This window comes from Lampris incognitus, chromosome 3, assembly GCF_029633865.1.
Source record: "Lampris incognitus isolate fLamInc1 chromosome 3, fLamInc1.hap2, whole genome shotgun sequence".
NCBI classification, from domain to species: Eukaryota; Metazoa; Chordata; class Actinopteri; order Lampriformes; family Lampridae; genus Lampris; species Lampris incognitus.
In genome coordinates this window covers 75,383,589-75,406,789 of record NC_079213.1, presented here as the reverse complement: position 1 = coordinate 75,406,789, position 23,201 = coordinate 75,383,589, and the positions used below count along the sequence as shown (strand labels likewise).

The 23,201-nt window shown below is 41.1% G+C and overlaps 1 protein-coding gene across 3 annotated transcripts in view; it reads right to left on the bottom strand.

Moving 5' to 3' along the window:
• farp2 (FERM, RhoGEF and pleckstrin domain protein 2) overlaps positions 1–20,195 on the bottom strand; it is a 29,739-nt gene extending 9,544 nt beyond the window's left edge. For all 3 annotated transcript variants that reach the window (XM_056275950.1, XM_056275951.1, XM_056275952.1), the window contains exons 1-13: positions 20,084–20,195; positions 19,052–19,283; positions 11,037–11,141; positions 9,003–9,045; positions 8,828–8,906; positions 8,261–8,358; positions 7,946–8,060; positions 5,862–6,009; positions 5,651–5,746; positions 5,279–5,442; positions 5,023–5,091; positions 4,835–4,892; positions 4,396–4,660 (exon numbers count right to left, since the gene is read on the bottom strand). In XM_056275950.1, the coding sequence (XP_056131925.1) occupies positions 4,396–4,660; positions 4,835–4,892; positions 5,023–5,091; positions 5,279–5,442; positions 5,651–5,746; positions 5,862–6,009; positions 7,946–8,060; positions 8,261–8,358; positions 8,828–8,906; positions 9,003–9,045; positions 11,037–11,141; positions 19,052–19,252 (1,441 nt within the window). In that variant the 5' untranslated portion in view covers positions 19,253–19,283; positions 20,084–20,195. The remainder of the gene's footprint in view (positions 1–4,395; positions 4,661–4,834; positions 4,893–5,022; positions 5,092–5,278; positions 5,443–5,650; positions 5,747–5,861; positions 6,010–7,945; positions 8,061–8,260; positions 8,359–8,827; positions 8,907–9,002; positions 9,046–11,036; positions 11,142–19,051; positions 19,284–20,083) is intronic.
• Positions 20,196–23,201: the final 3,006 nt, after the last annotated feature.

Here is a 23,201-nt window from a genome sequence, read left to right as displayed (position 1 = left end):
ATTAACGGCATTGGACTTTCTAATGAGGAAGCTGTTGAGATGCTTTGCAAACCATCGCTGCTCTGATTTCAGTTGATCATCTGAAAAGAATTTTAAGTCTGACATTCAAGGTACCCAAAAGAGATTACTTTATTCTTGAGAGTAAAACATACAAACATAAAGTACAATTGGTTTATCATTAGTAATTATACATGTTCATAAGAGTAAGTGTTGAATTACTTGATGTCTAAGTGCAGTTAGCTTAGCTGGTTATATTCGTCATTAAAATGTTTAGTGGAGAGGTGTGAAGAATTAAACTGCAAAAAAACAAAAAAAAACAAAACAAGATTAAATAAAAGCCACCAAATAAAAAAACTGAGTCAGATCAGTGATTTCTATCCTCTTTACCAAATACTGACAGTATTTGACAAAAAAGAAAAAGAAATAAAAATGCCTTCCACGCCTCCCAAGGTGACACAGGAACAATTCAATTTTTCTCACTTGTGACTGTAGAGAGGGTTCAAAAGTGCACTTTTGAAAAAGTCATGTTCTGTCTTTGATGCTTTTATCAGGGGAAAGTGGTGATTTGCCATCCTTCAAAATGACAATGAGAACAGCTGCGAGATAGTTGTTACCCATAAGGCGTTGTATGAGTTAAGGCCTGACTGCTATGTTAATTACTGGACTTCTGACAGCTCTCTCCTCACAAAGACTTTCAGAAGAGCTATTGAAAAGTAAAGAAGAACACAAGACGACGATATGCAACAACAGCATACCAAGTGAATGAGTACAAAAAGTATTTTAAGGCCCTGCAAGTATCAAGTCAAATATCCGTAGACGTTTATATAACCTTACATAAATACAAGTGCTGACTCTAGTAAGAGGGACTCTATAACATATGCACAGAAAGAGAAACATGAGTTTGATTTGAGGAAAGCCAAGCGAAATCTGCCTTCGGGCAGTTTAAAGTGGGCTCAAATAAGAGGAAATTACAATGGGACTTTGAAATTCAAGACTGTGTTGAGGAGGAAATGACATAAGTGCAGTAAAAAAAATACCACTGATTATGCTTATTTATACAACAACTGCATTAAGTCTTCATGATCAGTGGCATGTTGTAAAATGCCTCCTACATAGACTTAATGCATCAACATCACTGGGGCCAGACTCAAGACATGGTTAAGCATGAGAATGTGCTATTGAATATTCATGTCTATTATTAAAAGCTAATGCTATTCATTAAGTCCATGAGCTGAAAAATCTCAAAAACTGCAGCCAAGTTAAAAAAAAGAAAAAAAAGAAGTAAAATCATGACTATTGTGCAAAACATCCCCCCTAACTGACATTCCTATTCTGATAAAAAAGAGGTTCAAAGTGCCATGTTCCTGGCATCGTGGTAATAAAGACTACAGAGACCATGAGCATGTTTTTTGTTAAGGACCACGTGCCAGAAGAGACCAAAGAGTATAGATCTAAAAATATGTTACCGCTTGCATCCAAATGAGTTCCTAAAGGTCAAAAACTATGCTGAAAACAATACCACATCTAGACACTCGGCATTCTAACTTTTAGGATCTAGGTGTTCATACAATCTTATACCGTTACTAACATTAGCTAATATACTACACAAGTAGAGAGACTTCTTACGTGTTTTGCATGATACATTCATTTTGTTAGGAGTGGTGTGGTAACAGTATACTTAATGGCTCGGAAGTATACTGCTTACATTCTTCAGGTGAACTCCACAACTGAGCAAACATACACGCTAGTTTGTTTTGGACTGTTTTTTCCCCCCCTCTCTTACAAAAAAAAAAAACAACTAGACAAACAACTGTACAACACTTCTAATTCTGTTATATTAAATGTATTGTGAATTATGCCACGTTTGATGTGTAGAACAGTGGCAAGCACCAGCATCCAGCAGATGTCACTAAAGCACAAAACTCAAAATGGCTTGTTGCTCTCAGGGCGTTTGTCATTTGTGAATCTAATAGGTATCAGGTCCCCATGTAACACTAAACAAGGACAAAAATCGATTTAATTTTTACCCTGAGATCAAAGTGGCGTTAAGAACATCAGCTGATTTACAAGAATCTCAAAAATTCACAGATCAGTGACAACTAGCGCTACACAAGACATGGTGCTTAGGAAACGCTGCATGAAGACATGGTTATTAGGTGTTTTCTAAGTGCTGTATATATATGTGGATATCACATTATTTCTTAAGTACTACTTACCAGCTCAGTTATGAAAAAGACAAAGGGAGAAACCCGCCTTCAAAACAGTAACAATCCTACATTTATATCACATTGACCTCATTACTGTTTTCATTCATATTTCCGAGTTCATTTCATTACTTCAGAACTCGTTGGTTAGGTAGTCAGAACAAGAGAGTGAATGCACAACAGTCCTCTCTCCTCCTCCAATGTTGTACTAAGGGGGGATTAGTCAGGCGTGAATGGGCTGGTGATTAAATCTACAAATCAATCTCCCTAAAATAACAATCTTCAAAATTCAAGTGAGGCAACACCGCAATTATGTCCTTCTGCGAGAGACGAGACTATTCCAGATGCAAAGGCACTACAACAAGACAGAGTCATGTTGAAAGAAATCAAAGTGTGTATTAGTGTTTTAGAGAATTTTAAGGAAATACAATATTCAAAAATATTTAGGTTGCTAAAATAACAAAAAAAACTTGCTTTACATTTTCTACAAGGTTTGATGGATGAAGACAATCATCCCAAAAAAAAAAACCATTTAAGTTCTGGACCGATGTGCTCTACACGACTTCTGCAGCTACTACACATTAAGAGATGAAGGACTAGACTTCATCACTGAATAATGTCATACTAAAAAGCAGACAAAAAAAAAAGCCAAAGCTCATCAAAAGATGTGAGCAATTTAAAAAAAATAATTACACCCTGGCAGGGGTAACAGGACACAAGGTCAACACCTTTATATACATTTTAACAAATGGTTAAAGCTGTTATATAAAAAAAAAACAAAGCAAAAAAAAAGCGTGGTGACAAAAGGCAAACTTTCTGATATGGGGAATGATAAGTGTGTGATTTATTTTTGCATGTAGACAAGTGAGATCTCCAGCATTGATGGGCTGCAGACTAAATCAAAGATATAAAAAAGAAGGTTTCTGTTAGCCAAACTGCTTTAACAACGCAAAATCAGCTATATTGTTTTTACTTAATTTGTGGTATGGCTAAAACGTTAGTTCAGAATGTTTTAAAATATGTTAAATTAGTTTGTATCTGTACCATTTTCAATACTGAAGATTTTTTTGAGTGGTAGTGGGATGTTGTACTTGTGAGGAGTGCATTTTACATTTGTCATTGCTACCCTTCATGATCAGCTCAATATACTATGATCGAGATCCTTAAAAATATCTTGGCTAGGGCCTCAAGCACTATATCTTTAATGCCCTCAGTTACTCACGCACAGAGGCAAACATCTGATGTGACCTCAAAAATGTGTACGGGGAAGGCGTTTACATTTTAATGTGGGGGGAACCAGAAGAGTCCCCCAGGGCCAAGGCCTGTAGGTTGTGGCACTGAAGGAGGAAACCCTCTATTCCACTGCCCCCTGCCAATGGATTACTGTAAAAGAGGTTCTGCTCAGGGGGAAGGCCACTGTCGGAGCCCCAGTCAGAGTCTGAGTCTGAGCTGCCATTGGCAGAGCCCTCGGTGGCTGTGGGTGGGTAACTGAGCTGCTCAAGTTGCTCCACCAAGTCACTGAACTGCACAGCAGAGCTGGTCTCAGAGCGCACGGAGTACGCTGGGAAGTTGACCATGGAGCTGGCCTCCGAGGGGTTGTCTGAATCTGGCAGGCGAAGAGAAGAGGAGTCAGGGCCTCCATAACCCACTGACAGGGACTCACCTGCAGAGCTGAGCCCCAGGTTATCCAGGGAGCTACACTCGGAACGGTTATTTACCAACGAGCTGGTCTCTGAGCGACCAACAGTGCTATCAGAGAAGGGATTATTACCATTTAGGTCCTCAAGGCCCAGGCTATATATTCTGGTTTTGCCAAGGTTAGCATCCATCTCATATTCAAAATGATCTGCTTTGTCATCAAGCCCAAAAGAATAAGCCTCGGCCCCTCCACCGTAAAATGAAATTTCGGTCGGGTCATCATCTATGAACTCCTCAGTAACCTGCAGCTGCGGGCTTGTCATTGAGAACATTGGGTTCCGTTTTGCACGTAGGAGCTCCGCCTCAAAGGCCTCAGGTGTGAGAACCCCCTTCCTCTTACCTCCTACCCCTCCTGCTGAGCATCCAGCTCCCCTTCTTCCACCACACTCACTATCCTCATTGCCATTTTGGGAGGGCTGTGATTGGGAAGTGCTACTCTCTACACACACAAACAAGGGGCTGCAGTCTCCTGCTGCCTGATTACTAGGGGCACCTTGAAAAGCGTAGTGAGACGGGGAAGCGGTCTTAAGAGGTTCTTCCTTCGGTGGGCTGGGGGGTCTGGTAGCTTGCAGAGGGGACTGAAGCTGCTGTTGCTGCTGCTGTTGAGGTGCTGGAGATTGGCTTGGTAGGAGCAGGGGCAGGGGCTGAGGTTGTACTTCTGTTCGTGGCAGAGAACTAGAGATGTGCATGGAATGGTAGGACACAGTAGTGGAGGAAGGGGAGCCTGGGGCCCTGAGACTGTCATTGAATGACAAACTCTGAAATAATGCAACAAAGAGATTGGGGAAAAAGACAAGGGAATAGAGGGAAGAAGGGAGAGAAATAAGGGGAGAGTGGAGAATGGACAGCTTCATCAGTTTTCCATAATAACATTTCTGTTCTCAACTTCCCCCATTATACAAAAAAGGCAACAACGTAATAACTCAACTGACCTGTTTTGGCACATCTGTGGCCAGGGAGCGAGCAGACATTCGGATTTTACTGTTCCTCCTGAAGGATAAAGAATGTCAGGTCAGGTTTACTAAGATGAAAGACTTACGGAAAAAAATTTTTGGCTGGTTTAAAAAAATGGAACAGCAAACATCTACTTTCTCTCTCCAGTGTTAACAGAAATACACACCTCTGGTAAGGTGTCCTCTTTGCTCCATTGTCCCTGACATAATCCACTAGTTGCCTCTGGGTCCTTCCACTAACAGACAAAGTTTAGAGTCAAAACACAAGAAACAGCAGAATCCTAGGCAAGCAATTTCAGCTGGGTATAGTGTTTGTGTTGTAAGGTGCCTTTGATATTAGTGTGATGAAGCATTAAAAATGCCAAGTAAGGCACGTCGGGTGCCAAATGTGCCTCTTTAAATAAACCAATAATCTTTAAATACCTGTATCTGAAGGAGGAGCCTCTAGTGAAGAGAATAGATTTGGACTTTGGTTGGGGTTGGTCATACAGTCGGAAGAAAGAGTGGTGTTCCACACAGTTTTTCCAGAAGATCTTACACTGGTCTCTACTGGCCATCATGAACTCCAGGGTATCCTGATGGGGGCCCTTAAAAATAAGTCAAATTTGTAAGATCACACATCAAAAAGCTTCTCCATGTAAAAATGAATAAAAACTAATAATTAAATTATATTGTTCTCCCATGTACAAAAACCATTATATACTGTCAATAGAGACTAGTAAAACTCATTACTTGGACAAAGAGTAGCATCAGCTTAACTTTGAGGAAGAACGATTCATCTCTATTTATACTCACATGAACCTCTGGGTAGAGCTTGATCAGAAAACGTTTTCTTTTGAAGCTCAGTTTGCGAATCTTGGACCAATTGAAAGTATTTATTTTTGTGTTGCCCTAGGAAAATATAAAACACATATCCAAATATTTAAAAACACATTACCATTGTTTTGGATAGTATTGGAGACAGAGGTGTCTTGCAGCAAAAAACAGGGTTGAAGGGAGCAGTCACCTGGAACACCTGAAGGCCCATATGAGCGACAGCCAGGTTGATCTTGGTGCCCTCTCGGTCAGCCGCCGGGTGGAAACGGACTCCATACATCTCCAGTTTACGGCCAATCTCCAGGACCTGGAAATCAGATTCAGCTGGAGTCTGGCCCCTGTGGGTGAAAATGTGCCACACACATGACCAGTTGTTTTTTTATTTTTTTTAAATATTCTCTTGAACAACTCTTAAATTGGTTCTCAGGAACGGCACAAGTAAATGAAACCAGGGTACAGAGTCTGGTATTTGTTCTCATCCTGGCTCATGTTTGATGAACAAGAAAAAACTCAAAAACGATGTATTCACGTGGTACCTTTGTTTGCATGAACATGTGACTCAGATTTACATGTATTTGGCAATTATAGAGTTTATGAATAACTCCCACTGATACAGTAATATGGCTTTTTATTCAATTGAGGGATTTCAAAAACTGCAAAATATCAACAACACCAAACATCTGCATTATCTGTAAAGATGTGTAACGTGTTAAATAAGAGAATGTGAATCAATTATCCACATGCGATCATGTACTGCAAATTTAGTTTTGACAAATGTAAAGAATGAGCATATCGGCAATGAAGTAACATTTTGTATTGAATGCTTATTGATTGAAAATTGCCAAGATTTTGACACAAGATGCCAAGATCATTTCATCCCTTTAATCTTTACGAGTAATGATAATCATCCGACAACCACAATATCTAGCAAAATAATCAGAATTATCAATTAAGAAATTATTCTGCACCTCTAGGCATGATTGTTGTCACAGAAAAAGCTTGGAAGTGAAAGAAAATTGGCGTAGACATCCATATTTATGGTGGAAAAGTGACAAGTCAAGAGAACACCGGTCTTATGACTTTTTGCCATGGCAAATTCAAAAACAGGCTTAGATAGGTTACCACAGGTTTTTACGATGTAGTGTGCAGACTTGTTGCTATTTTTGTGCTTTTCCAGTGTCAGTACAAAATACATTAATTAGTCGATAAATCAATAAATCAATATGTATACATATATAAAAGCTTTAACACAAGGAGATCAACTGATGACTAAATTCAGGGCAGATTCACTCACCAGACAATAAACTCGCATGCCTCCAAACTACCAGGACTTAACGGGCATTATTTCTAACCATAAGATTACAACCAAACAATATGTTTAGAACAGCATATCCATCCAATCATCACTGCATTCTAATTTTGTTCATCCGTTAAGCAGTGAAATCTCCTTAGGGCCCTCCCCTGCCCTACTAGCCTTATGGCTAATAGACCGTCCAGTGCAAGGGATTAGTACAGGGAACCGGCAGCCCTGCGCTTCCACGCTGACAGCTAGGGAGCGAGATTAACGAAGGCTCCAATCTTAGAGCCACCCACTACATTAGTTTGAGGAAAGCACTAGTGGCTATAGGACAGTGTCATGTGAACATGAACGCTGGCTGTGAGAAAGTACGGTGAGCGGTTTTGTGAAAGCACCAGATTACTATTAAAAGCAGGACTCTGAAATGGTGCCAACCCCCTTAGCATGGTTTGTTAGCAGGAATAGTTATCTCTTAACAAGTTAACACTAAACATTTGTGTTGAAACCACATAACTGTTTATAGAGAGGGTATACAACCTGCAGCTGCTTAGAAATTCTCTGGGTCTTCTTTTTCATTTTATTTATGATCTTGAAACGTTTTTAAGTGAAGAACAGCATAGTATTGAATTCCACTAAACTATGCAATACCATACTGATGATTCATCCACATTTAGTGGAAAATTCCAGCAAAAAACATCAAATCATGGCACAAATACTTAGAAGGTGACCGTGGAGCACTGTTTGTGTGTTCCTCTTAAAAGGGTCCCAGAAGAGATAATAACCACAATTAAGTCTCGAGAGATAAATGGGGTAATCATGCCTCTTCCAAGACTAGATGGATGTCTTGCATAAAATTTGATGCACAAGAAATGCTAAGTCTGGGAAAATGGCATTAACCCCGATTCAACATGCTTCTTTTTTTCTTTTCTTTTTTTTTTTTACTTCCACACAGACAAACAGGACAGACAGCAACTCACACATGCCGACGGTGTAGCTCCATGATCCTCTCTTGAACCCTCTCTTGGTATGGCAACAATTTGCTCACCCTCAGAAAGTCCCTATCAGCCATGTCATCATAGTCACCGATCTCAGCTGTGGTTATGGGGGCGGGTGGGGGGGGGGGTTATTCATCTTTCAACAGGGTAAATGTATTAAAAGAGATTAATTCCTTGAATTCTGTTTGTACACAAACAAGAGCATGAGGAGCGTATGGCATGGGTTACATAACACTGTTTGTGCCATCATTAGTCAAAACTATTAACCGCTGTGGAAAAAAGGGAGCCTGAACATACACTGAACAAGATGAGAAGCAAGAAGGGCTCCAGTATTTTCTGTGCAGGTCAACCTGCCCTCCATAAGGTCTCTCTTCATCTGCAGGGAAAACAAGTACCTGTGAAAAAGCAGAGGCTTAGTGTCCATCTGCTCATATTTATAATGAATGAAGACGAGCAAGCCATGCTTATCAAGGATTATTTAAAGCATGTTTATGAAGGTAATGACAAATACGATGAAAAGCATAATAACCTACTGACATAATTGACATGCTACATTAACATCAAGCTCCCCCTGACTGTTAACCATTCAATTTCTATAGTACTAATATTATTTGATGTACTAGATAATTATTGGATTTTGCCAATACAGAGTTGAGTGAAATGGATGTCTGTGCTCACAAAACAAAATTAAATAATGTTGAACAAAAATCTGAAAACAGTAAAATACTTTTTTTGAATAGCGACATCCTGAACATTTCTCTGAAAATGGTAAATGAAGAACTCTTGGGAAATTTGGCTATTCCTTTCCCCAAGCTCCATTATGAGGTAAGCATAATATCCCTTAAGAAAACTTCAGTCACTAACCTTGTATACTCTTCCTGTAGCTGACCAGGGTCTGGAGGAAAAAACTTCACCGACAGTCTAAATAATGCATTTGTAGGTCCTGGAATGCATTAACACAAAAGGAATAAACAGCTATAAACTATCACTTTCATACTTCTCCTAGGTGACATCGGAGTTGATACTTAACCATACTTACTTCTTACTTGTTTCACAACGGGTTTTGTGGGTTCCAACCAAACCTGCAAAGACAGAATTGTATTGTCACAATGTCATTGGACAGAAAGTCCGACAGTTCAGTGGTCTGTCTAAGTGTGATTTGGTAATAGGAAAAGAACAAAAATAAAAAACCTGAACCCCTTCCTCTATGGTGTGTGTGTGTGTTTGTATACATATGAAAACAGAGGTGATAAAGAACTGGGAAATGGTGGCCTCCAAAATTCAATGTGGAAGGCGCTCTTTGCCCTTTTGAATCTGGCCAGGATCGCAAGAGGAATGTACCAGAGCTAAGAAGAACATATTGGGACACTGATATTATTGCCTGATATCTGCTCAAGATCAGCACTGTCTCATATTCATGAAATAACATGCCCAAAAGTAATAACAGAACCATGAAAAAGTATGAAAACTTTATGTAACTGATCTAAAAAGAATCAAGTTTGTTGCTGAGAGGAAAGGAATTAACTGTCAGTATTGATTTCTATGCCGTACATGTAAACTGACTGCAGCTCAAAATATCTTCTGAAGAGCCACTGGGTCTTGTAAAAATAGTCGACATCTTAAATCTTTTTGGCTTTAAACAGTCACCAGCTCCATCCTCTTTGAAGTAGCCATCATAAATGTTTCACATCTGTCTGCTATTCGCTAACATACACATCTAGGCAGCCCTGTTTCCATTATTCTGCACTTAGTTCAAGGAGATGTCTCGAAAATACCTGAACAAACACAAGTCTTAACATTTCTGCTTGGACACTTCTGGACAAATCTAAAAGTAACTCTACTTGAGTAAATACTGCTCAAGTGCTTCTTAATATGATTCATAGCTTATAAAACCTACTACGCTACATTGTCCTTTACCATCTGCCAGCCAAAAGTACTGATGGTACATAGTACATACATAGGTGGAAGGCAGTTATGTCATTTAAACAGCCAACTCAGAGGTTGGTTTTAGTGAAACTCAAGCTCCATAAATGTTCAAATAATGCATCTTTGTTGTCTCAGAGTGCTTATATGAGCAGGTATGTTGGCTTTCATTCACTGTGTACACCCAAGATGAACATAAGCGAATCTAAGCATCCTTTGTGAAGGAACGTAATCTTTTATCCACTGCTTGCAAGCCAAACACTACATATTTCTGAGACACTGTTTTTCAATTTGAAAGTCAGATTTTCAAATGATTTCTCCGAGTCCGGTTGGAGAAGTCAACCAGATGTCTATATGGGGAGTATTTTCTATCCAAAACCAATGACGCATATGCTGCAAAGTCGAAGCAAATAATCCTTTAAAGTAGCGTTTGTTTTCACACGAGCAGATGATAGGTTACTGATGAGCACAGCCGATTACTGTCCGTGATTTCTCTGATCACAGACAACAATCAGAAAACACAATCACATTGTGAATACCCTACACTTGTGCAGTCGAGGCTTAATGGTGTTGAAGCATATCATAGCTGATATTAGATGCACTGTTTCCTCTGTAATAATTTATATTCTAGAAGTGGCAGGCATGGTAATATTTGACTTTGATTCTAGTTTTCAGCAGTCTTTAAAAGTCCTTAGTAAGTTAAATATCCGTGTTTGTGAACGTAGAAATTATAGCACATGCACAAATGAGTAGGCACTCCGTCCAACCTCCTGACTCAAGCCCCCCCACCCCTCCCTTGGGGGCATTGTGTCATAAATCTCCCATGACAAGGAGCAAATGCGCTCTATGACCAATATGTCAAAAATACAGCAAATATACAATTTTGGATCAAAATCACAACTAAAATAACTTTAGACCTATGTCTCGTTGTATTGGAGCAGTATTTGATTAAAGTGGGTTTTTAAAAGTGTTCAGGGATATAATTTCAAGCAAAAGGCTCATCCCAACCTTTGAACTATGAAACATACAAACTGCAGTTACTGCTCTTTGCCTCGGTAGATCGTAACAGAATCCTTTGTCTGGATTACGCCGCTGGTATGATTCATGCAGAGAAACACATAACACAGGAAACAGTTGTGAACATCCTTACCCAGTTCATCTGCATATTCTGGAATTCAAGGCCAAAGTAATCGCTCTCTATTAGGTTATTTCTCAGGAACACTTCAGAGAGAAGAGCCTGTCCAAAATCTTTTGACTGAAAGAGAGAAGAACAGAAAGGAGAAGCCATGGTAAACACTACTATAATTCACAGACTTAATGTTTGATTTTTGTTTTTTTTCAAATAGGCATCCAAATTGAATGTGATTATTTTAAGTTAAGACAATGTGAGAAAAAGCTCATTTGCTTGGGCTGGGGTAAGGTGGACCATTCACATATTCAGGGTGAGCACTGTTCACCTATTGGTGGAGGTGGGCTACTTGTAAATAATCCACTTCACTGCAGGGGGGAATGTTGTCTACGATGGTGATTTATGGCAAGGTAGATCATTTCTTCAGTTTGGGTGAGCTAAAAAATGGCAAAAATGTGATTATTGTACATGCACAAAACAACACCAGGTTCTGGACACTGCATAGTAAAATCACAGGCAGGGAATCTGCTGAAGTTTACCTTCGCAACGCTCTGGGGTTTGTTTTCACTAAATGAAGGACTAATTACTATGTACCAAGAACACACAGCACTTGAGGTTTGGAATCCTACCCTGTGACTTTTTGAGAAAATTATAGACTGAAACATCTGGTTGTAATGTAAAATTGTATTTTTAAATGCCTTATAAAAAGAACTGGTTTGCATTGGCAAAAGTCGAGCATTACAACTTTGCAAAGACAGCATCAAGAGATGTACTGTAGTTGGACCTTTTCTTTTAGTAGGGTTAATGTCATCAAAGTACAAGCCGAGAATTATTTAAACTGCAGTTGAGGTTTTAACATCATCATCAGTCTGAAATATTGTGAGGAGTCAATTTTTTTCCCCACAAACTGGAGTGTTGAATATTTCAATATTACTCAACTTAGATATTACTGAACAGTATTCTATTTCCATTCTATGTGAAAGAAAAAGTCTTAAACTATGTGGTACTGGATTCTGCTCATCTGCTTGGCCATGTCTGACTCATGTACGTGAAACAAAAGAACAGTGAGTACAACCCAAAAACTATCCAAACTCCATCAATACTGGGTCAAACTGCATTGGCTCATTGGCAGTCAGCAGCGGTTTTCGGGTAACCTTTAGTTTGCTTTCCTTGTTCAATTTGTAGATGATGGTGTGAATGAATTAATGTTAACATTGCCACATATTTGCCTTAAACACTTCCAGTTTCTCTTATTTCAAAATTTCCCTCAACTTCCTGTTAAACCAATAAAAGTATTGAAAATAATTTTATGTTTTAATAATTTAATTGTTCACTTGGGAATTTGCCATTAAACTGTGCTACAGTTCAAAGTACAAAACTATTTCATAGAGCGCATCAGCATTTTTAGTGCAGTCACAGTTCAAAAGTGGGCTGTACAGTACATCTACATCTTTCAAATACAGATGTGCAACTGCAACTTGTTAGTTTACACTATGATTTTTTGTTGTTGTCATAATATTCAAGGAGACCTGGGACAGTGGGCTTGATGGGAAAACCAGAAGCCCATGGCAGATTAGAAATAATTAATGACTGATTTTTTTCCTCTCTTCAGTAGTCCTTAACTGACTGCTGGGTCTTGACTGGTGTGTTATAGTAAGCCCCTCCCTCAAGTTACTCATTAACCTTTTCAAGGAATGTGGCTCCATTCAAAGAGCTACAGTGTTGAGCTTGATTCAAATCCCTCTAGCCTTACTCCCCCAGGATATCCTGCATTATCCACCTCAATCTGAGAGGGAGAGATGCCATTTTCAGGGTGATCCGACCACTCTTGAACAGTTGATGGAAAGGGAACAGGGTACAACACTGTTAACATTCAAATTCACCCCTCACTTGCCACCGCAAGAACACCAACAAAAAAAAAGAAAGAAAAGAAGCAACATGGCTTTAGATGCTGACCCAGTGGGCCATACTGCTGCCTCATGTCATATAAAGGCTTGCATAGTTACGACATGGAACATCACCAGAATGCTGAACTGTGCACATAGTATTCCTCAAAATAACTTCCTCTTACTGTGGCCAAGCTGGTTTATCAGTCTGTTCAATCAGTAAATGAAGCCACAGTACATTGGATATTCTTGCAAGCAAACCATAGCTTTTGATTTCTGCTGTTACAGGGAATAACAGTGTTAGGTGAGGAGAGGGTTTTGATAGGGACAACTGAAAATAGAGCAAAGAATGTAATAGCTACTTAAGTTGGGTGGTGTCCTTTTAGTCATTAACCTAATAAAATACAAGTTACAGAGGGTCAGTTGAATCAAATTCCTGATGAAAAATTGTGAGGATGTCAGGAAAAATTATGTTTTTGTAAGATAAAAAAGTGTAATGTTTTTCTGGGCAGCACATTTTCAAAACTGAGCATAGTGTAGCCATAGCTGTGTCTCTACCTCTCTGAGTTCAGACGCAATACAAAAAAACATCTGCCTTAAACCAGAGAAACACCATTGTTGGTAGCAGCATTAAATCAAAGAAGGTGAATGGTGTTGGTGCTGGCCAACCCCCAGAGTAAACCCATTTAGTAGTGAAACAATTGTGTTTTACTGCTCATTATGCTGTTATGTACAACAGCTTTAAATTCATTCACAATTATGATGCGAAATTGAGATTACATGGCATGCTCTCATCCAACTTTTGATATGGAACAGGCCAAGAATCTGTCCCATCTCTGAGCTCTGCCATTAAGACAGGTCAGTGGGTCACCCAATCAAGCTCAGAAAGCAGAGGGGATTATGACAAGCAGATGTTTCCTTGGCAGGCAAAGCTCCCCCAGAGAAGAGGGCTTGTCTGCATGGTTTGAAAAGCACCCAAGCTATGTGAGAAGACTACCCTGTGTGTCTGACATTCTTCTGTAAGAAGTCGGGTCGTTGTGAAGAGGCTAGTGTGTTGGTGTGGTGTTTTGTGCCTGTCACATCTCACTCAACCTTCACCGCTGGCTAACAGGAGAGCCGAGCACGTAAGTGTCTCCCTGCCAGTACATAGCCTCTCCAACAGCAAGCCCTATGTAGTGCCTCTTCATGGCGACACGGTACCTGGGTACACCTTGGACCCTGGCTGAACTACAAGGGACTCGGAGGAGGTCTGGCCCTTAGACGTGCGGTACGCAGGCACACCGGTGTGTGGATATTCCCTGATGCCCACGAACCAGCCCCCCCAGCTATGGGTTAAATAGTGCCACTGCCGAGTGGATACCTCGGGAGAGGAATAGGCTACGGGAGTAAACCCCTACAGAAAATCAACATCCACAGTGCTGTTGTTGTTGTTTTTTTTCTTGCCCTTTTGTATCTGTTTAAGTCAGAGAGTACTGCTGGCGTAGTGTGTGGCTGCCGCTTCTCCCTCTCGTAGCCCCCCCTTCCCATCTACCCCTGTATGTTTGTGCTATGTTTAACTGTTGTCTTGTTTCACCCCGTTTATTGTAAAGCGACTTTGAGTTTTAGAAAAGTGCTATATAAGATTGATTTATTATTAATACCCTATGCTTACTTCAGGGTTTAGGTGGGAAAAAAGCAGAGGAAACAGGTGTACTCAAATGTCACATGTAGTTTAGGGTTTGGTTGTATCTTGCATGACAGGCTCAGCATGTTTTATCAAATAGCAGTCTTCATTTCCCAACCACGAGTGAACAGCAGGGAACTCCAATAGAGCCTCCCAGTGAAAACAGGGTTGTGTTGGGGCTTGCATTTGGCACAGTGGGACATGCATTGTTTTGCTCCGCAAGATTTCCTTGCGACACACATTTTACAACTCTGCAGACCAGTGGGTGCTTTCACATGTCTGCGAGGAGATACTTCAGAGTTCAAAGGTTTTCCATCAGCTTAACGGAAACTTCCATTCAGCATGGTCTGTGATCTTTGCTCCGTACAACTTATTTATGAGACAAACAATTGGACAGCTGGCCAGAGTTTGTTGGCCGAGAACACACTGGCTGGTAGTAATCAGGATCAGGTGTTTAAGGTGTGCCTTCTGCTCCAGTCCGCTGCATCACCCAGACATTATCCAGCTGCTCTTTCACACGTACAAAAACAAACTTGTGATAAATAAGACCTCTTTCAGTAGCTATCACAGGGATGGACCATTCCTTGTGTAGATTTCGTAGCAAACAAAAAAACACTTTCTCAATAGAGTCATTTATTTTCAGGGTTTCAAAACTCTTCACAATATCTATTGATAATGCCATTTTAGCATTACCATGGTACCCTTTATACCTAAAAAATTAATAGTGTCTAAAAATATTAAAAGGTGCAAGAGAAAGAAAGTTAAAAAAAACGCATTGCCTTTCTCCCAAATGTTGCATGGTTTAATCAAAAGACAAATTGTTGAGGATATCTTAGTAGTTCTAGGCACAGCTACCAATTTGTTCCACCTTGAATCCTGCTGCATGCTAAAGCAGTGTAGGTATGGTGAATGGATGACAGCCAAGAGCTCAGCTACATTAGTTGTAATTAGGAACACGAGCATGCTACTCAGCACCAGAAAATTACTGCAACTACTGGTGCCATTGTGGGAATCCCTTGTTTAAAAATTGCATGTTGTACAGGCACAAAGATTCTTAATAACAATTGCTAATGATTTCCATTTAGAATGTTATTCTCGGATCATCTTTAAAGCCATTCTATAAGAAGGATTGATATTAAGGAGGAGTACCCATAGTTACTGAAGTTGAATTCGTTTAATGTGTAAAGCTGGAATTTGTGAGGTTAAGAGGTTTAGTCTTCATGTCAGAGGCATTCAGTATTTAGTAATGTATGTGAGAGGCAAGTTTGAATTGTGTGCTCCCCCCCCCACACACACATTATCCTATTATTTGTTCGATGCAGAGCACAAACATGAACTATGCTATATTAGTTAGGAAATCTCATTTGACTAGATCACATAGTGTGTCACAAGATGCCTAAAACCAAGTGAAAGAAACACTTATTTGAGACAGGCATTTTCCTTCTCGCACCATTTACAAACCATTGTCCACTTGTTTAACAAAACTCAATACAAATGATTGACAGAGCACCAATTGAATTAAATAGATATACTGAAGAAACACACAAGATTACAATGGCATTTCTGTAAAAACAGAATTGTTGAAATTCTTTGGTCAGGCTTGCAGTGGGGGCTTCAGTCTTGAGCCTACCCCCTCCCCCACTATCCTGGCCCAAACCTAACACTGGACACAAGGGCTCCCACCCTCTGAACTGCTCTTTTAACACTAGAAACTGCACCACCATGCCCCACTGCTTGTCAACCTTGCTATTTATGTGCTTGTTTGCTAACGCTTTGTAAATCCTGCCCCAACTCCCTCCCACCAGTTGCAAACTGTACTGCATTCTTACACAGCTAGGTTCTACATCCCACCCTCAGCCTTTGAGAGTTTAGACTAGAAGTGAGGGCCAGCAGAGGAGCTGGTTGGGCTGCATAAAAGAGGCCTGTGTTCCTTGCCCTGCCTCCCTGTCCAGAAACCACAAGGCTGAGCTTTCTCCTGTGCTGGGTGTAGGAGGGGCCTGTAGACGAGAGCCATACAGGCAAATGTCTGCTGACAATCACCATGCCAGTTACCTGCAGCAGACGAGGGCCAACACATCAAAAGCACAAACACTGGCTTTGTCTATAAGCAGTCGACAGATAAAGACATTACATGGCTGCGGAACCACGTAGTCCAATTTCAATTGCGTCACGGGTTTGTGAAGTTTTATAATTATCACGAAAGATAAATCAATAACACATGACAGGTTATAAAGCAAAGTAGCATGACAAAAGACAGTGTTTCCTTCATATTCATTTAGGTATGATGCCCCGCCCCCTCCAGATACCACAGCTAGTGTTATAATGTGAAGTCAATTGTCCTTTATCAACTGTCCATATATCATGAGACAAAAATAAAAAATAACAGCCATTCTTCCAACGCCTCATCACAAATCTCACAAAGCAAATCTAGCTCTATTTATGATTTTTTTTTTCCTCCCCCAAATGGAAATATAGGTCTACCGTGAAGTTGGCAAGTAAGACTTGGGAGAGAGAGAAAGGTAATGGCAGTCGACATAGGTTGTGAGCCAGTGGACAAGGTATTTGCCTTGGGTTGGCAGGCCACGAGGACGCCCTAAAGAGGGAGGCAGCTTCTTAAAGACCACAACCATTTGAAACATTCAACACTGCAATTTTGTGTCTATTTTTGTATGCAGTGTGCATGGGAAAAACTAAGATAAAATTACAAGCCAGAGGCAAAAAAACAAAACAGCAAAAGTATTAGGATTTATTTTAATGTTAGAAAGAGGTTGTCCTCTAGCAAGTAGATTTTAAGCTATTATTCCAAGTTATCAAAACTAGATTTCATTTATGCATTTCAAAATCAAACAAAAGAAAGCACAATCACTTAGTACTTGAAACTTGTGAACTTACAGGGATTAGAAAACATCATAAGTCTTTTCAGCTTCAAAGTATTCCACATATTCAACTCTGCAACCATTGTCTACTAATATAAACATTATTCAACAGCATGCCCAAAACACTTAAGACTGAATTAACCAAAACATGGAAGGATAGGCAGTGGTGAACAGCAGAGCCTCACAGACTCCATCTTGTTCTTGGCAAACTGCGGTCTGCCTGAATACGAGATTGGTGTCATTCCCCTCTTGCAGCCATTTATTTCTGTCTGCCACCTATCAACTGTATGCACAAAGCTTACTATCACAAGCCAAGATCAATTTCTTTCAACAAGTGAGGTTTATTGTTTCCCTGAAAATAAAGCTTTTTCTTAGAAATTAAACATTATTTTCTTGGATTTAACTGTACACGGATCAACTTCCATACCAATTAAACCTTTGTCTGTTAAACTATTAGCTTGAGCAAGTGAGACAACATATGGTGCATAAGATTATGAAATGTCTGCCTCAGCAGTGCCCCCAAACTACAGCTGTCTGAACAGTTATTATTGTGGCTGCATGAGGATTTAGTCCGGAGTAGTTCTTACAATGATACTAAACTATTCTCAAAAGAATACCAACCCATAACTCCAGTTCTTCTACAAAGCAAAATAATACCGCTACACCCATTTCTCAGTGACTCTTTCAGTTGTTTACTTATCATGGAAGTAATATTTTGATGTATCATCTCCTCCCAGAAAAGCAGGAAACCTGGTCTGATAAAGTGGCTTCCTTATTACTTCCCATTTGCCTCATGAATGACTCCTATGGTAGTTATGCAAGTAAACACGGGTAGGCAAAATACCAATACAGATTTTAGAGTTTTATTTAAACCAAGTCCTAAAAGCTAAGAATTTCATATTTATATAATCATTTTCATGCCCTTCTGATAAATTTGTAAATCTAATTAGTGCAAAATCACAAACATTTTCAGCTCTTAAAAAAAAAACTGTCCTGTCTGCCACTTACATCTCCTCTGGAGTTAGATAAGAGTAACAACAAATGTGAAACCAGACTTTAAATGAGCAAGAGGATATCCAGCATTATAGTCACACTGTAAAAAGCAATCAGTGTCAAAGGTATCCTAGATGACTGGTCATTCTTTGTACTTATTTAATGCAAATCAATCCAAATAACCAAGTTACATGCACTCTCAGTCTCAACAATGAAGTTAGATGCCATCTCCCTTTTCCATCATCTTCAGTTAAGGACAATCAAGACCAATCACTATTTCAATCTGAATAGCTTCAGCTCACAGCAAATAGTTCTAGGGTAGAGGATATGGGCCTTGTGCACAGAAAACAGCTAGGAAACAAAAAGTGCCCTGGTGGGTTACACTAGTTTGCCCGCATAAGAAGGGATTTCAGCACCAAAGCCAAGTGGCATGCAGCTGTCACCTGCCCAAGCCACACGCAAGCAGGGCTGCCCAGGGACAAAATTTAGACCTACTCTTCTGTGTAAGATAATGCAGATATCTGCATTATATATATATGCAGACACACCGTAAGAACTGACATGGAGACCACAGTGGTGCAGCTGATAAACATGTATCACTAAAGAGGAGCAACTTACATCCATGTCGTAAAACTCTTGGGTGTCATCCAGTCCCAGCACTCGGATTTGTAGTCCTTTCCCATGGCTTTTGCCCCCACCGGCAATGTTGGCATTGAGGCTCTGACCAGGCTCCAGAGTACTGATACCAGCATTGAACTGGGCCCCCAGCCGTGTGCCTGGGGTCTGCAGGACCCGGTATGAACCCTCCACCTCCCCCATCACTGCTCAAAGCAGTCTGAAGGCTTCACTCCTGCAAACACAGGGAGGGGAAAATGGCACCAAAAATCACCAATGGCACTAACACCACTAATGGCACCAACATCACCGGAGGTACCAACATTAATTTCAGATCTAAAACAGGCTAATGACGCAAAACATTTTTAAAATTTCAATTGCTAGATCTAGGTAAACGTGTGTTAGGTTTATCAGAACTGTAAGGTTTCATGGATAATACCCGTCTATTCATTCGCGCTAAAATGACGAAGCGACTCGACTTCACGTTTCAATCAAATAATTACTTTCGTCTTACTTTCTGCAGTCACGAGAGCGCAGTTCAAACTATGTGTCGGCTCTCCTACGACGTCGAGGAGACCAACCTCCTTTACCTAACCAACGGCCGATCCACAGGCTGCACATACTGGCAGTTTTAAAGTATTACCATTGTGAAAACAACAGACTAGAGTAAAATGTAACCTGTGTGAACGACGTGAAACGCGAGGAAATAAAACTCCGTTTGACCCCGACGCTACCGAAAGTACTGTGGTAGACGTGGGGGCCCTATTGTTAAAGTGGGTCAAGGTACAATTTCTTGGCTGCGGTTACTTAACAAAACTTATGTTGGGGGGAAACAAAAACAATCGAAAACAAGTCAAACCACTGACGACGAGGAGCTGTTTATGAAGTAAACCTTGTGTTTTAGAGAGGGAGAACGGAGCTTTCGGGTGCTACCGTAGCGACGTGAAGAGAAAATAATAAGTGGAAAATCTTCCACCGATCCTTGAAACTAAAATCTCGCCGCTAAGAGATGTATTTTAGTGAACAAAGCCTTACCTTATGAATCCCTCTTGGGGGGAAAAACAACGTTAACACCTCGTATCGCCGAGAGAGAGACTACTCCAGTCCATGGTCGTCGTCAAAAGGAGTGCGCATAGATACTATTTGGTCATTGGGTAAAGAAACTCCATTCGCCCTTCCATTGGTTCAAATTGCATCGGATTGCCGTGGGATACATAATACTAGGGAATTAAGGTTTACCCTGCCTCTCGTTGAGTTTGGTGGATGGAAGGCGAACTGCCCCACCAGAGACAAAAATAACGTTTGTGGTATTTAATTACGTCTCGTGTAGAGAATCAAGAATCGGGGGGCATGTACGGTGTATATACATAGGGACTAAAGGTTGTTAACCCCATGAAAAAAGAAAAAAGAAACCTTGTCTTCCGAGTCGCGAGGCAAAACTAGAAGTAGTTTGTATTTATTATCCGGCTTAAATTGTGTGTTAGAAATTCAACAAGTCTACGTCTATATGCGCCATTAAACCGAATTTATGCACATCGACTTTTCTAAGATTGCAGGAGAAAAACGTGCGGTCAGTTTGACATGTTAACCTATAACGGAGGGTGGATCCTCTGTGTTTTTCTGCTTGTGCTCATGTGCGAAATTCAATGATCTGATTACATTTTGGGCTCGGATGGCTTGTTTTCAGGTGTTGGTGGTCATGCAACAACAGTTGGAATAGTTAAGGTTGACCAGAGAACAAAACCCTCAAAACAAAACTAACAATGCAACGCTTGTTTTTGTAAAGGAGCTCCCTCTGCTGGAGGATTTGTTTATGAGAGACCTGGCACACACCCAGACAAGGTTAAAATTTAGGCACATTCACACAAAAACAAGTCTACATAAAATGATTTAATTTTCCTTGCTGTCCATGCAAAATGCAGATATTTTTTACTGGAAAAGTAAAGCCTGATAGGCTCTACGAGGAGCTAAAGGCTCAGTGACAAAGTGTATCAGAACTACGGGATTTGCCATGATTTGTTGTGCTATTTATGTAATAATGGAAATAATCCATCTATTCATTTCTCCTTTCGTGTCACAGATGCAACAGGACTAGCAGAGTAGCCTAGACATCTCTCTTCCCAGCTGCTTCAGCTTCTCCTGAGTGATTCAAGCTTCCCTCTGCCATCCAGAGGCTGTAATCTCTCCAAGTAAATCCTGGGTCTGCCCTGGGCCCCCCCCCCCCCAGGTGGTCATGGTATACCTCAAAAAGGATGTGTCTGTAGGCATCCTTTGCAGCTACATAAAACCACGTCAAACTCACGCATCTGACTGAGAGCAATAGCACCAATTATCAAAATAATCTTTTTGGCCACGGTGTAAACTACAGTGTTCGTTTTTCCTAAATTGCATCTAAAACATTTCCTAAATTGAATCTGAAAGCCTATTTTCAGTGTACCTCTTTGGCCAATTGGGTGTTAAGTGGCCAGGGTGTGGCCTGCACTCATGGCAGACAATTAGCAATCAGTGTTCTTTATATCACTGCTGCTACGCGTCAGGCAAACAAGCCTAGGTTGAACGAAGGCTAGAGTGAACAAAGGCAAGCGCAACTTTTTCAAGCCAAGACTTCGTCAAGCACGGACTGCTCTTTTTAGATCCGGCCAGTCATCTGTATTTTGTGTACCTAGTATAAACTATGTGTTTCCTTCGCATTCCTGTCCTTTCCTCTTCCCGGGGCTGGCGTAGACGTTGGGTCACTCCTAGGCGCTGTGACCCTACCAATCTCATCTAGCCCACTCTCTCGACTCAGGTTGAGCAAGTGGTGACGGGAGGGCTCTGGAATTTCCGGTCTGCAGTGCCGAAAGCTGAGTTTATCTCAGGCTACGCATCCTTGCTCTTCCTCAACTTTCTTGCTCTAACTGAGACCTGGATCATGCCAGAAAACACTACCACACCCGCAGCTCTGTCTGATGTGTACTCTTTTTCTCACACTCCCAGAGCTGGGAGGCGGGGTGGTGGTACTGGCCTGCTAATCTCCCTGAAATGGAAATACTCTCTTGTTTCCATTCCACAATTTTCTCTGCCCACTTTTGAATTTCATGCTGTTACTGTCTCTTATCCAGTCAAACTCACCATCGTGGTTGTGTACCGCCCACCAGGCCCCCTTGATGAGTTTCTGGAGGAGCTTGACACACTTGTCTCGCACTTCCCTGTTGATGACTCTGCACTTATCCTTTTCAGTGACTTCAACATCCACATTAACAAGCTAGATCGTCTTCTCTCTTTCCTCTCCTCCTTTAACCTTCACCTCTCACCCTCTCCTCCTACCCACAAGGCCGGCAACCAGCTGGACCTTATCTTTACTAGACACTGTCATATTTCCAATTTCTCTGTTACTCCCCTCCAGCTCTCTGACCACTATTTCATGTCCTACTCTCTCTCTCTCTCTTCACCCCCCTCAGCCCCTTCCCCTACCCACATGGTTTCCACCCGTAGACACCTCCGCTCTCTCTCCGCCACTGATCTTTCTTCCTCTGTTACCTCTATCCTCCCTACACCTGAATCTTTCTCTCTCCTACCCCCTGACACTGCTACTGATCTTCTTCTCTCTACCCTCTCCTCTTCACTGGACAATCTCTGTCTCCTCACCTCCAGGCCTGCACGTCCAACTCCACCTGCCCCTTGGCTGACCGACTCAGTACGTACTGACAGACGGAGCCTGAGAGTGGCAGAGCGCAAATGGAGAAAAGGCAAACTCCCAGATGACCTTCTCAACGTCCAATCTCTTCTTTCAACTTTCTCCTCCTCCCTTTCTGCTGCTAAGACTGTCTTCTATCGCTCTAAAATCCTATCCTCTGCCTCTAATCCTAAGAAACTCTTAGAAACCTTCTCTACACTCCTTCAACCCCCACCTCCTCCTCCTAATTCCTCCCTTCTCCTTGATGACTTCGCTAACTTCTTTGACAAGAAGGTAAACGACATCAGATCCTCCTTTTCTCACCACCCGGTTAGTGCTGCTTGCACTATCCCACCCTCTGCACCCTCCCTCACCTCTCCACGTCCCACCCTATCCCACCTCGCTCCCCTCTCCCCCGATGAGGTTCTAAACCTCATCACATCCAGTCGCCCACCACATGCTCCCTTGACCCGGTCCCCTCCCTTCTTCTTCAGTCTA